Source organism: Drosophila serrata, unplaced genomic scaffold, assembly GCF_035046125.1.
Source record: "Drosophila serrata isolate PLE 108 unplaced genomic scaffold, ASM3504612v1 contig_334, whole genome shotgun sequence".
Lineage (NCBI taxonomy): Eukaryota > Metazoa > Arthropoda > Insecta > Diptera > Drosophilidae > Drosophila > Drosophila serrata.
In genome coordinates, this window is record NW_028257232.1 from 1,448,184 (window position 1) to 1,461,484 (window position 13,301).

The 13,301-nt window shown below is 43.3% G+C and overlaps 2 protein-coding genes across 2 annotated transcripts in view; one reads left to right on the forward strand and one right to left on the reverse strand.

The window, feature by feature from the left end:
* Window positions 1-13,301, reverse strand: part of LOC110178455 (uncharacterized) — a 62,390-nt gene that overhangs the window by 34,386 nt on the left and 14,703 nt on the right. Inside the window, exon 2 of the mRNA XM_086837791.1 lies at window positions 8,330-9,995. Coding sequence (XP_086693917.1) covers window positions 8,330-9,693 — 1,364 coding nt within the window. The 5' untranslated portion in view covers window positions 9,694-9,995. The remainder of the gene's footprint in view (window positions 1-8,329; window positions 9,996-13,301) is intronic.
* Window positions 200-8,026, forward strand: SkpF (SKP1-related F). The gene has a single exon (XM_086837796.1). It carries the CDS (start codon window positions 7,441-7,443, stop codon window positions 7,963-7,965), a length of 525 nt encoding a protein of 174 aa, XP_086693922.1. The 5' UTR covers window positions 200-7,440; the 3' UTR covers window positions 7,966-8,026.

A 13,301-nucleotide genomic window follows, 5' to 3' on the forward strand; every position in this document is an offset into this window, starting at 1 on the left:
TAAAATACATTTTCTTAAATTCTAGAATTAATTCTATCTGAAATAAGTACTAAACCCATAGGTCATCATGGCGTATACTTAATTTTATTTTTATTCCTAGTTCAGCTATGAACTTCCTTGACAACCCTCGTTGCTGCTGTGGTTACTTGGGAATTTAAGGTAATAAACACCTATGTGTGTTGTGTGTTGTGTGTGCTGAGTATACTATAGGTGTAATTACACAGAAAATGCATTGAAAGTTTTGAGAGCGCGAATCTTTTCTGACATTTAATTAAAATCATGTTTTTTGGCGCCCATCACTGACCGACCGACGGAACGGACAAAAGTTCATTCTGAGACCTTGGCAATTTATATCCGGTGCTTTGTCAAATGCCCATCACAAGGCAGGAAAATCCCACCCACGGCGAGCTGGGCCAGATCCGGGGAAAAATCTCCATGGAGGAGGACTTAAGTCGGCTGTTTCGCTTATTTGTTTAGCACATGATGCCAGTCTTGGCCGTATTAGAAACTCAAGGCGGCCGCCCGCTGGCACTTAAGCCGCTTTTTTCTGTTATTTGACTTGAGAAGGTCGTTGCATGACGAGGATGAGGTCTCTGCCTGCCTCGTCCTGCCCCCCGGGCTCCTTGTTAGCCTCATATTTGCATTCAAGTCGCTGCCAAGGCTGCGATTTATTGATTTCAAAGGCAGAGCAGCGGAGGCGAGAGGCGGAAATCAAGCACGCGAAGAAATCATTTAATTGGCCAGCCATAAACAAGGAAATTAAATTCCATTATAACGCGCAGTGTGAACAAAAAATTAATTATGCAGACTGAAAGTAAAATGAAATTTGTTGAAATTTTAAGGCAAGCACCTGGGTGGGCGCCAAAGGACCCTCAGTATCCTCTGTATCCTCTGGGGAGGCCTCAAGCATCCTGATGCCTGCGTGTCGACATCTTAATTGAAAGCGAAATGCTCCGGTTTAATTATTCAAAGCCAAGACACTTGGCCATACTACTCCTTCATGTCCTGGCCAAACGAAAGAACGAATGAATGAATGAATGGATGAATGGATGGCCATCATGATGGGACAGAATGATGATGCTTTTTGGGGCTGCCTTCGGTCCCTTTTGTGTGTCCCTTATTTTTTGTTTTGTTTGTCGACTGCGCCTTTTAATGGCCCATAACGGTCAAGGCTTTTTGCCAATTTTAATTAGGCCATAATTAAATGATCAAACGGTGAGGCAAAGGCATAACTAACTGGCCAAAATGAAACGAAATTTACAAGATATATATTTAGATATGATTCGTGCTAATTGACTTCTGTGAATTAGGTTTCATGTCAGACGTGGGGGCAGGATATCTCCAAGAAGAAATCCGGTTTTGATGGACAGTTAAATCAGGAAAGGAAGAAGATTTTTTATATATTAAGGAGCCTGCTAATTGACATTTACGAATGGTTTTGAGGGAAATTGTGCGAAAGAAGCTTATCTTAAAGGAGAAATCATTTTCAGGCCTGTTTTGATATATTAATTTTTCAACTTTTGGTTGTCTATAATTTTCCCTTACTTCATTATCAACTTTCCCACTGATTGCTTAACTCTCTATAAATATACAACATATGCTGGCTTAACTTGTTTAATATTTGCAACCTTGTGAAGCAAACAAAACTAAAAAGTTACCAACTTTTAACCAGCCAAGATGTATAAATTAAAAAGTTACCGAGGGAAATTGTGTAACCAAGTTGGCTTATGTCAGAGAAAATTGCCTGACATGACACGCGGCACAAGATCAAAGGGGGGCCGGGAAAATCAATGGCAGAGTTTCCACTCTCCCAGGAAGCTGGAAAAGAGGAGTTCAATTAATTACCAATTCCCTGGCTTCAGCTTGCGGCTAATTGAACCCCCGACACTTGTTGTTGTGTTGACATGCAGCAACTGCCCCGCTCGCTTATTGTTCAAAAAATGCTTTTTGATTTAGTCCATTAATTGCTTTCAACTTGCTAACTTCTTGGCAACGCACTTTGCCAGCCCGATGATTATTATTGCAGGCAGAAGAACAGAGAACCAAGAGCCGAGTCCGCGAGGCTAAAAGTTGCCAAACATTTTCGTGGCCCAAAAAGTTTCCCTTTTGATTTCCTGCCATGGAGCATAATGAGTCGAGAGTCGTGGAAGCCTCGCGCCTTTGGGCCTCCTTGCAAGGACAAACTTTGGCCGCTGCTGTCTGCGGCTCTGGGTCCTGATCCGAATGCTTTTTTTATTGCGCAAAAATAGACTGCGAGTCCGTGGCGAAAAAAGCTGCGGCTGAGGTCGGTTTAAACGTTACGCATACGCCAAGTGGGCCGCCGTCAGCCACTTGAGAGCAGGACGAAAAGGACGAGCAGGAGGAGACCCCCGGGGAGGGGAGCCGGCCTCCTCGTTTTCGGGTATACTCGACAAGTTTGTTAAGCTGTTAAGTTATGGCAACATGTGTTGCACAAAGCGCGCCACAGCAGCAGCAGCAGCAGCAGCAGCAGCAGCAATGCAGCAAATGTGGCAATGTGTAGTTTGTAAAGCCGTTCAAAAGTGCTGGGGAGAGCTGCCACCGCAAAACATTCACAGTCGATCTAACCTAAGCCAAATTTTTCTCTGTTACTCCAAATAGAATTGAGTTGAAAAGGCATTTAGCCACTGAGGTTTTACAGTTGAACTACGAAAATAGGAGGAGAATTCAAAGGATTTGTGAATAAGTATAACAGCGAAGGTGGCGAGGTGCTATTGAAATTAGCAGGCTATCTAAATCCCTTGAAAAGTATTACAAAATTATGCCAAAACATTGTACATATGTTAATACTCTAGACAGTAAAAAAGTGCTTTAGAAATTAATAATAGATTTTAAACCTTTGAAAGAGTGATTAGAATTATGCTATAACATTTCAGATTATAAAGCAATATAATTTTTAACATTTAGAGATGTTTTTTTTTGGGTTTTAGTGATATTTTGAGTACTTTGAAATACATTTGGACTTCTTTATAAGATATAATATGTGTTATAAGAATTCCTACTTCTACTTTCTACTTTTTTAAGTAGTTTTGTTATCCATTGTTTGTGAGGCTTGACTGTACTTTCTGTAAAAACCTGAACTGAAAGGGCGGAGGTAGAACCATATGGAGCAGCCACGAGCAGAACTTGAACTGGAGAACCCCGAGCAGGAACATTTACATCCAACAACGCCAGCAAGCAGGCTGCAGACAAGGGCAGGATACAGCATTCAGGATTCAACATTCAGGATTCTGGCATTCAGCATTCAGGAGTCGTTGGGCACAGGAGTCAAGCCCAGATGTGAGAATCTGAAATAAACCAGCTGGAAAAAAGGTCCGCGGCCGAGTGCTTCCACACATACGGACTCTGTGTGGGGCCTTATGCATGTCCGTGTCAGTTGCAGTTTTCCAGTTGCGGGAAAAGCGGTGCAAAATCCTGTGGCAGCCGAGGGGAAAAGCGTGGCAAATGCGGGGGAAAAATGCACATTAGGATTGCCTCGCTCAGAAATGAAAACAATTTCCATTTCGGGGCTAGACAACTTGCTAGTTGCATTCTGCAGCAACCAAATAAAAACAGCAACAATAAAAATAGCGCAAAGCAAGGGCGTGGTCGGGGCTTGGTGGGCGTGGCAGGGGGCGGTGGGTGGTAGGGAAAAGAGGTGGAAATAGGTTGAAGGGGGCAGCGTTATTAGCACCGCCCGCCGGGCAAAAGTCGAGTCGAGTAAATCAAGCGGCACAAAGTCCCAAAGCCAGAAGCACACATTCAAACACTGAGAGAAATCAAGTGAAAGGCAAGCCACAGAGGGTGGGGAAATGCATTGATTTTCATGGCCTTGTTGGATACACTGAGAAAAATTAATGTGATTTTGGGGATAAATCAAAAGAAGAACAGGTTCTTACTTGAGAAATTCATGTTTTTTGAATACGTTTTGGGTTTCTTTGAGTTTGGGTAAATCAAATTTAAAAACAAACTTGAAAATCTTTAGTTTTTCGTAGGGAAATTTATTTGAAATTTATTTTAAGGCCCTAGCAACCTTTTAAAATGTATTTTTTGTTCGTGGAAATTGTTTATTCATAAAGAACTATACATGAAAATTAAAAATAAGAATTATTTTGCTATAAATTGCTATACGTGAAGCCTGAAAAGATCTTTATATATTCTTTTCTATTTATTTCTGTGTGAAACTATTGCCTGAACATTGACTTGCATATATGGATGTATATATATTTTGTTTGCTTCCTCCGTTTGGAGGAGAACTTTTGAAGGATGTTGACAATGACAACGAGCAGGGTCTGGGAGGCACCTCCTTTGGGAGCGGCAAGTAGTGTCCTTGCCGCTGTCGCGTTTTATTGCCGTTGGCAATTGGAAACTGCATCGCTTATGCAGATTTCAATTTCGATTTGTTGTTTGAACTGAAACCAAACGCAGCAGCAGCAGCAGCAGCAGCAACATCAACAGTAACAGCAGTAAAATTGAAACAAGCAACGGGAGAGGCAATAAATTATTTGCCAAGTTTATCGCCGAGCTTCCGCAGAAAAACAAAATCATTGCCTGGCAAATACCAGCGATGTGCACTCGAAGTTAGCCAGGAAACAAAAGAGTTTGGAAAAGCCGGAAACTCAATTTCGGGGAAAAGCCAAAAAGAGCAGAGCTCGATATTTCTCTCCCTCTTCAACCGCTCTCGACGACAACACATTTAAGTACTTAAAAGTTTTCCGATTCCATCCGCCATGTTGCCACACTCTGGTACTCTGTATGTAGAGTGTGTGTGGAGGGTGTGTAGAGGGTGTGAAAGGAGTCGTCGTCCTTTTTGTTTGCTGTCTACACTTTGGCAACATGGCGTGAACGGAAACTAACGAAAAGTGGCCAAGGCAAGAAAACAATTGAAGCTCGTAATTTCAAGTTGAATTGATATTGTTTTCCTGCCAAGCAAAACCATCCCTTTTTCCACTCACCTCTATAGCAGCCAGCTTTCCCTTTTTCCCCCCAATCCAGAAACCCAGCTCTTTGTTATCCTTAAATGTTATTCTTGTTTTGTTTTGTTTTTGCTTACAAAGTAAACGGGAAATGCCCAAACAAAAAAAAGAAGAGAAAAGTGAGCAGGAACAAGGAGCAGACGCCGCCGGAATCACAGGGAAAGCGATAACAATGTATCACAAAACAATAACTTCAATTAGTATCTATCTTGAGAGGAAACCCTAGCTCCTGCTCCTGCTCCTGCTCCTGCTCCTGCTCCTGCTCCTGCTCCTTGTTAATTTCCTCCCCCTTCGGATAACGCAAAAAGGGAAAAGTTTTTCCCGGCCAGCCTTGATTATGTTAACACAAGCAAAACTGATTAAAACAGGCGCTGTGATTAGCTGTTGGAAATTATGAAGCAGTGAGGCGAGGACTTGCTCCTCTCCCTTGAATTTATGGCTGAGGAGGGAGTGAATAAATCAGTAGGACAGGACCAGGCTTTAGAGCCAGGAAAGTCCCTGTCCCAGGAGTCACATTCGCCCGTATTGAACAAATAATGAAAACAAATGTCTGGCATATGACACTAAATGCAATAATGTTGATCCCAAAACCAGATCCAGAGGCCAGGCGCAATTTAATTTATTGACATTTGACGTTAACAGCTCTGTGTGTTGTGCGACTTTGACATTTTATTGCTCCCCAGGCCAAGTTACACCATCAGCTGCTCCTATTCCTTGTTTTTTGGGGGGGGGGTTTTCGCTGTTTTCCGGCTTTTCCATTTCACCAAATTTCCCCTCCGTCACTTAATTTGTCAAGCTGCTTTCTTCCTCTCTCCCTCTCGGCTGGGTTAATTGTTTATTTGTGCGTTTTATTGACAAGCGGCATTTGTTCATTAGATTTGTCAGCTTGTATTCATGTCCTTGCTTCCTCACTCTCTTACACTTCCTTTATTTTTTGTGGCTTTTAACAAATGAGTTTTCCGTGGACAAATGTCCTTGATTTCCTGCTCACCAATCAGTGCCCCAAAGTTGTTATCTTCTGTTCTTGAAAATTATGTCCAGGGACTAAATCACATCCTTGGCCTGTTGCACGGATCCCACAGCCACACCCAAGCCAGGACTCTAATGTATATATAGAAAATCACCTTCTTTTTGCTCCTCGTTTTTTGTGCTTCGACCAAAACGGAGACGCAGAGAGAGGCATTAAAGAAAAACTGAAAGACATAAATTCCTGCCCTAATGTCTGCGTGAAAGTCCCAAAGACACGGACATTGACATATAGGATGCGTGTATGCAGGCAAGGACATTCGGACCAAGAACAGGACTCTGTGCCCACATATGCGACATCTGATGAAACTTGGTGTTTATTGTTTGTGCTGGGGGGAAAAGCAAAGAACTGAAAGAATGCTGGAACAGATACTGGGTAGATTGCAGCTCCTCGAATGTCCTGGCGATTGTCACTTAGGTCGATGCGATACACTGCCCAAATCGATGAAGGGACGCTCAGCATGGCAGCGGGGAAAACAAAAGACACACATCACATCACATCACACACATCGACGTCGTAGCTGGTGGGAAAAAAGTTTTTCCTTTCCCTCAACAGCCTGAACAGCTGGGAAATTCCAAGAAAAAAAAAGAGAAAACAGAGAAGAGACCCAAATGAATTGCCAGGTAAATCAATGTCCTCTGCTCCTCGTTTTGGCCACAGGAATGCCGCAAACTTTTTGTCCTGGCCAGGCTAAGTAATTGAACTTTTATCAAAAAATTGCACGCAGCCAAGCAGACGCGAAGGGAAATTGGCGGCGGGATGGGAGGGAGGGGGAAAGCCGGAGCCGGAGGAGGAAAATCGTGGCACAAGCTAGTTTTGCCGCAACAAGAAAAGCACATTACGCTCGTTGCCATCGAAGGCCACTTTGCCAGCCAATCTGTATGGCCAGAAATTGGCGACTAACTACTGAAACGTGAGCGATGACCGATGGAGAATGAAAAGTCTTGGTCAAGTCCTGGCCAAGTCCTGGACTCCTCGATGATTGCCTTTGCCATTTTCCAGATGAGAAAATTTATAGAAAATAACCTGAGTTTTCTACTCACATTGCTTTGGTATTATTCTATGAAAATTGTAAGTGAAATGTACTTTCAAAGGGAGCTATGGTAGTTTCGTTTACTTTAATAGAGAGACTATACCTGTCTATAATTGGAATAGTTTGTTTCATTTAAATAGAGATTTTTAAGAAATAAGTTTGAAGGTTTCCTCTGTATTTAAATAATAGAAAATATTATATCTCATAAGTGTTGCTTTCATAAGGTTTATCATAAGTTTAAATAGGATTAATAATATAAACAAATGTGTTCATAGTTAGATTTCACTCTTTCCTCTGCAATATCTATCATTTTCCTTTTGAAATTGTCAAAAATTTCCTTTTTCATATTTACAATTTTGGTATTTGTGGAAATTACTCTTTCAGAGCAGAGGTGGCTAGTAGCAACCATGTCGGTTATCAAGTTGCAATCCTCCGATGGCGAAGTTTTCGAAACTGATGCGGAGACGGCAAAGTGCTCGAAGACCATCAGGGCTTTGCTGGAGGATTGCTGTTTGGAGGCAGAGTCGGCAGAGAATCCGATTATTCCCCTGCCCAATGTGAACTCGATGATACTGAACAAAGTCTTAATTTGGGCCAACCACCACAAGGCCGACCTTGACTTGGACGATGACAATGAGGAGGAGGAGGATGAGCTCAATCCCCTCACAGTGCTGAGTCCCTGGGACGTGGAGTTTCTGGCCGTCGATCAGGGGACACTCTTTGAGCTGATCCTGGCGGCCAACTACCTGGACATCCAAAAGCTGCTGAATGCCACCTGCCAGACAGTGGCCAATATGATCAAGGGACACACGGTCGAGGAGATTCGCCAGACCTTTCACATAGCCAACGATTTCTCGCCCTCCGAGGAGGATCTCCTGCCCAGGGAGGAGTTGGGAGCTGAAGAGGTGGACTTGGTGTCCCTAGATCCATGAACAAGAACCATAAATTACTAAATAAAGTTTGTCCGCAAAAAAAACAAGATTACATTACAAATACAAGGAGATTTTTTCATCCTGTCATCGAAACTTAACTTATTGGGGAACTACTCTCTCAAGGCATTTAAATAAAAATAATTAGTGGGAGTTATAGATCACAAGCAGCTCGAATATATTTATCTCAAAGATATCAATTTATTTTCCTTCACTATTAACCTAACCCCGATTGTGTACATGTATTTCTGAATCCATTTCCATTTCCACTTGCATGTCTGGCCAAAACTTTCGATTGGAAAACTTTTTGCGTGTGAATGAATATGATGTAAAGAAGGCAGATGGAAAGTTGGCCAAGGCAACTCACCTGGTCAGCATATTGGCGCGATTGACGGCCACCTCGGCCTCCACCCGGAACCGGTCCTGGGCATACCGGTCCACCACACCCTCGCCCAGATTCAGCGATGTGCCGGCCACACAGTTGGAGCCCATCAGATGCTGCTGCTCAATGTACTGCAGGAACTTGGACACCAGATCGATCTTGCTATCCCGAGCATTGATCACATCGGCAGTGATCTGGCTGGACTCCATGTTGTCCGCATCCGAATCACTGCCCTCCACATCGCCAATGACCAGCTGCTTGGTCTTGTCATCGATTTGGGCATCTGGAGGATACCCATCGTCCATGGTCACCTCGGATGTGTCCAGCCCGGCATCGGTATCCGAATCCGAATCCGCATCAGAGTCGCTGTCAAAGCTTATCTGCTTGATTTCCATGCTGGCTGCCTGGGATCTGGCCTCCGCTTCGGGCTCTCTCTGGGGGTTCCCCTCCGACCACTCGGTGTCATTGAGTTGCTGCAGATGGTTGAGCGTCTGTTGGCTATCTTCCTCCACATCCAGGTCATTGTTTTCATAGTCTGAGGAGGAATCGCGGAGTGTCTTGCCAGCTCTCTCCCAAGTGCCATTCACGGGCAGCAGGCGGGTTCTGGGTCTGGCTGTGGTGGATAGCTGCTCCTCCTGCTCCTGCTCCTCATCATCATCATCATCATCATCATCGTCATCGTCATCCTCTGGCATTACCTGCCTCTCATGGGTTTGGGTTTCCTCCTGATCCTGGTCCTGGTCCTGGTCCTGGTAATTGGTTTCATCAGCACTGGCACGCACAAATTGACGTGCCTGCTGGACACCGATACTGGGATCGGGGGGCGTGGTCAGTGAGCTCTCCAGCTCCAGTTCATCCGCCAGCTGCATGACCTCACTGAGGGCCCGGTCCTCGCCGGTATCCTCGCTGGCCGGACGCCCCTGCAGGTGCTCGGCCTCGGCCAGGCTGCGATGGTTCTTCGACGGATGCAGCAGGCCCAGGCTCTTGTCCACGCTCTTGCGAATGCTCTCGTTGATTTTCTTCTTGTGCAATTTGCGGATTTTGTGCGTCACCGGTGCGGGGGAGGTGCCGCTCGGCAGCTGGGTGGGAGTGGGCGGCACCAGGAGGAGGCGGGTACTGATGGCATTCCCATTCCCAGTCGCTGTGCCACTGCCATTGCCATGGAGGAGGAAATGCGAGCGAGAGCGCCCGTGGCGTATGTTGAAGCTGTCGCCCGTCATCAGGGTTTCCGTTTCCGCCTTGATGCGACTCCGTGGGGATCCCACTGATGGCTCCTCTGCCTGTGCCAGCACACCCAAGCCCATCCCCAGCAGCAGCCACACCATGCCCCAGCCCAGTTGCATCCGCATCCTCGGGCTGAGGGTCTCTGTGGCCCCCCTTGAGTTCACCCCTGTATCGCCGAGTAACTTGCTCCTCGCCTTGATTGGCTGATCAGCACTTTGTGCCGCCGCGTGTGCTGTGGTTATCGATTTAGTTCTCCGGCTCCCTGCCCGATGCTACCTTTTGGCATTTTCAGTTGTCAAAGGCCGCGGCGAGAACATCACGCATCCGCACCGTGGCCGGCCGCCGATTTGAGGGGAGAAACTGGGGAGCTCCTCCGCTTTCCATTTCCCTTCGTGTCACCCAATGGCCGGACGAAAGTCGTCGTCTCCTGAAAAATAGAGGATACAAAAATCCAATGATTAGTCTTTGAATCACGCTGCATGACGAAAAGAGCTTGGTTGATGGACTCACAGCGAGATGGATTTTTTTAAAAGGCAAAGAAAATGAAGAGTCTTTGGGCCGTCACTTACGACTGGATAAACAAGGCAAAAAAATTGGGGGTTATATACACACGGGAAAATGTTTATAACTTTTTTTTATAAATTTTACTTAAGCTTCGTTAATCTAAGGGTATTTTGATGAATATTTTTAAGAACTCCTTGCTCTAAAATTGGTTTTAAAATGAATTTCCAAGGCCAAGTAATATTAATAATACTGAATCCTTGTACACAGAAATGAATCACTCAGACAGACATTTTCTTATTGTGCATAAATTGAGTTACAAAATAAATATCTAATTTAGAATCTCAGCCGTCGATAGTCGTCCTCCTGTCCTTCTTCACCATAAATTTCCGCTTTTCATCAAATTTTCCCCACTATTTTCCGTAGCTTCTTTCATTACTTTCCCCATTTTCCCTTATGCCCTTTGCTGTGCTCGCTTTTCCGGAATGTAAGCAAAATGTTTTCTTTGAATTATACGATTTTTGTGTTATGGCGACGAAGGTCGCTCGCTTCAAAAAATATAATAATTCAGCATTCGCTCCGGCGACGCCGAGTTAGTGTAATCAGACCAAGACTTTCTTCTGGACTTTCTCTTTCTGCCACTTTCTGCTGGACTCGAAAAGGCACTCACTGAAATTCGCGTTAAGGCGGCAATTAAAAATTTCCGCATTTACGCAGCGGAAAAACAACACAAATAAATAATTGTTTCCCCCAGAGTCGTCGTAGTCGTTGGAAAAGCCAGTGAAAAATTGCGCATACGCCGCGTGGCGCGGCTGCATTGTGCGAAGCGAGACGCAAATTAAACGCAATTCCTTAGAAGTGCGCTTTGATTGTCAGCTGGGGATCGCGCCCCTCCGTAGTCCCATTTCAAGTCCCCTCTTCCAAGGCAGCCAAGTGAACATAAATAAAAGTGTACGGCCACAAGTCGCATAAATATTATGGCGCTAACAAATTATATGCCATTTAAATGTAATACTAATTCTGAAAAGAAAATCCACTTGGCGGCACCAGATTTCCAAATGCTCTCAGGCCCGCATAAACATTTTATACTCAAGGCACAGGCACAAACACATATATATCCTGTGTATCCTGTGTATCTGAGGCACAGGCAGGACCAGTTCTAATTTCGAGTTTTATGAGCCATAAAAATTGCTCCAAGGCGAGACCAAACATCAGCTCAGACAAACACAAACAGCGAGAGAGAAAGCACAATGCCATGGAAGTTGTTGCTAGGACATTCACGCAAGGACACTTCACAGGGGCGGCATCAGGATGTAGTTATAGTAGTAGAACGGCACAATGGCCCTGGTACCCAGTAAGAGTAATTGACACTCCAGTCGCACACCGAGAAGAGGTGCGAGATGCGACTAACTTTTGAGCTCGGGATCATGCGGCACTATATGCGATTAGCCCAGATTCAATTGCAAGTTTATGCCGGGATTTTGAGAGCTTTGCCTTAGGATTTATTATATATATTTATTTATTCCCCCTTTTTGTTCGTGGTGCAACTGAGGTTTAAGTTGTAGGAGTTACAAGTTATCAGAAATTACTTTGAGGTTACATACAACTTGGGATGGGGAAAGGGTTTTTTTATAGAAATATTTATTATGTTTAAGATACATTTTCAAAGCTTCTTATACAAAATAATAGTTAGTTTGGGTTGCATTTAATCACGTCTTATAATATATAAAAAAAAATATTTTAAGTATATGAAATAAAGTGTCCCCTGCTGCTAAATAAAATAAAATAATCTTCAACTTCCTTAACAATTTTTATACCCTCGCTGGGTATTAATTGTAGTCAGACACTTGAAACATAGTGAAGGAGTCATTTCCGACCCTATAATTTATATATATTCTTGATCAGCACGAACAGCCGAATCGATCTAGCAGTGTCCGGAAGAAATTTATTTTTTTCAATATTTTTATAATTTTTTTAAGCCAAATTTTACATGAATCAAATTTTTAAAATTTGACAAAATTTGAAATTAATAAACTTTTAAAACTGAATATGCAGATTTGTTTACCCCATGAAAACTTGCACAAAACAGCTTTCCGAATCAAAATAAATGCATTTTTGGCTTAGTTATGAGTTTTTTAAACTTTGATTTGTTGAAAAAACTGTTATATAAAAATATAAAAAATATATGAAAAGAATGGTATTATAAATTAAGTCAGAAGCTTAAAACGCAGTGAAGGAGTCATTTCCGACCCTATAAATCATATATATTCTTGATCAGCACGAACAGCCGAATCGATCTAGCTATGTCTGACCGAAATCTATTTTTTTCAAAATTTGCACATTTTTATAATCGTTAAAAGAGTCACAAAAAAAGACAATAAATTTAATATTTTTACATTATAAATTAAGTATGAAAACTTATTAATCTATTAAAAACTATCACAGGACTGTTTTCAGAATTAAAATTAATCCTTTTTTGGCTTAGTTATGAGTTTTTTAAATTTTGATTTATCGAAAGAAATCGTAAGTAAAAGTATCGATTAAAATCGGAATCAAGAAATTCAACTATTTGAGGTTTCTTTAAGATCGAATTCCGATTCGATGCTATAATTTAATTACAAACTGCATATATAATATATACACTTAAGCATCCCGAAATTAGTTTCCTTTCTTGTGTGAAATATGAAAGTAGGTTTCCTGTGCCTGCTAAAACCTTGTATGAATTACATTTTCATTCAAGTAATTCCTCGAATTTTTCCGCAAAGTTCCCTAACGCATAAACCCCCGCTTGAAATTTGTATTTTTACTGCTCACAAAACGCAGTGCAAACGCCGATGAATTCTTTATGTGCAAGTGTCGCGGCCTCGGCGGTGGGGACAATCCAATCAGACAATAAATAAACAATTGACATCCGTGGGTGCGAGTAAGGCGTTATCCATTATTCATAAATGCCACGGCAAGTCAACCGGGGGGAGGGAGAGTGCCAAGGCAGAAATAAAAAGGACAACTAAACCCACGGGGTCCTCTGGGGCTCTCGGACAATTGGAAATGGGGAGAGGAGAGCAGCGGAAAAGGGCCACAGTTTTGATTCCGGTTCCGGGTCTCCTCTGACACAGCTAATGCATTACGACAAACGACCCCGGGCAGCAGGGGGTTAAAACGGGATAGTGGCATTCCCGTGCACTTAACCCCGTGACACTCAACCCATTTCCCCACCCAGAACTAGCCCAGC

What these genes read in the sequence shown, in the direction of transcription:
- SkpF (XM_086837796.1), top strand. Translation starts at nt 7,441, where the DNA reads ATGTCGGTTATCAAGTTGCAATCCTCCGATGGCGAAGTTTTCGAAACT.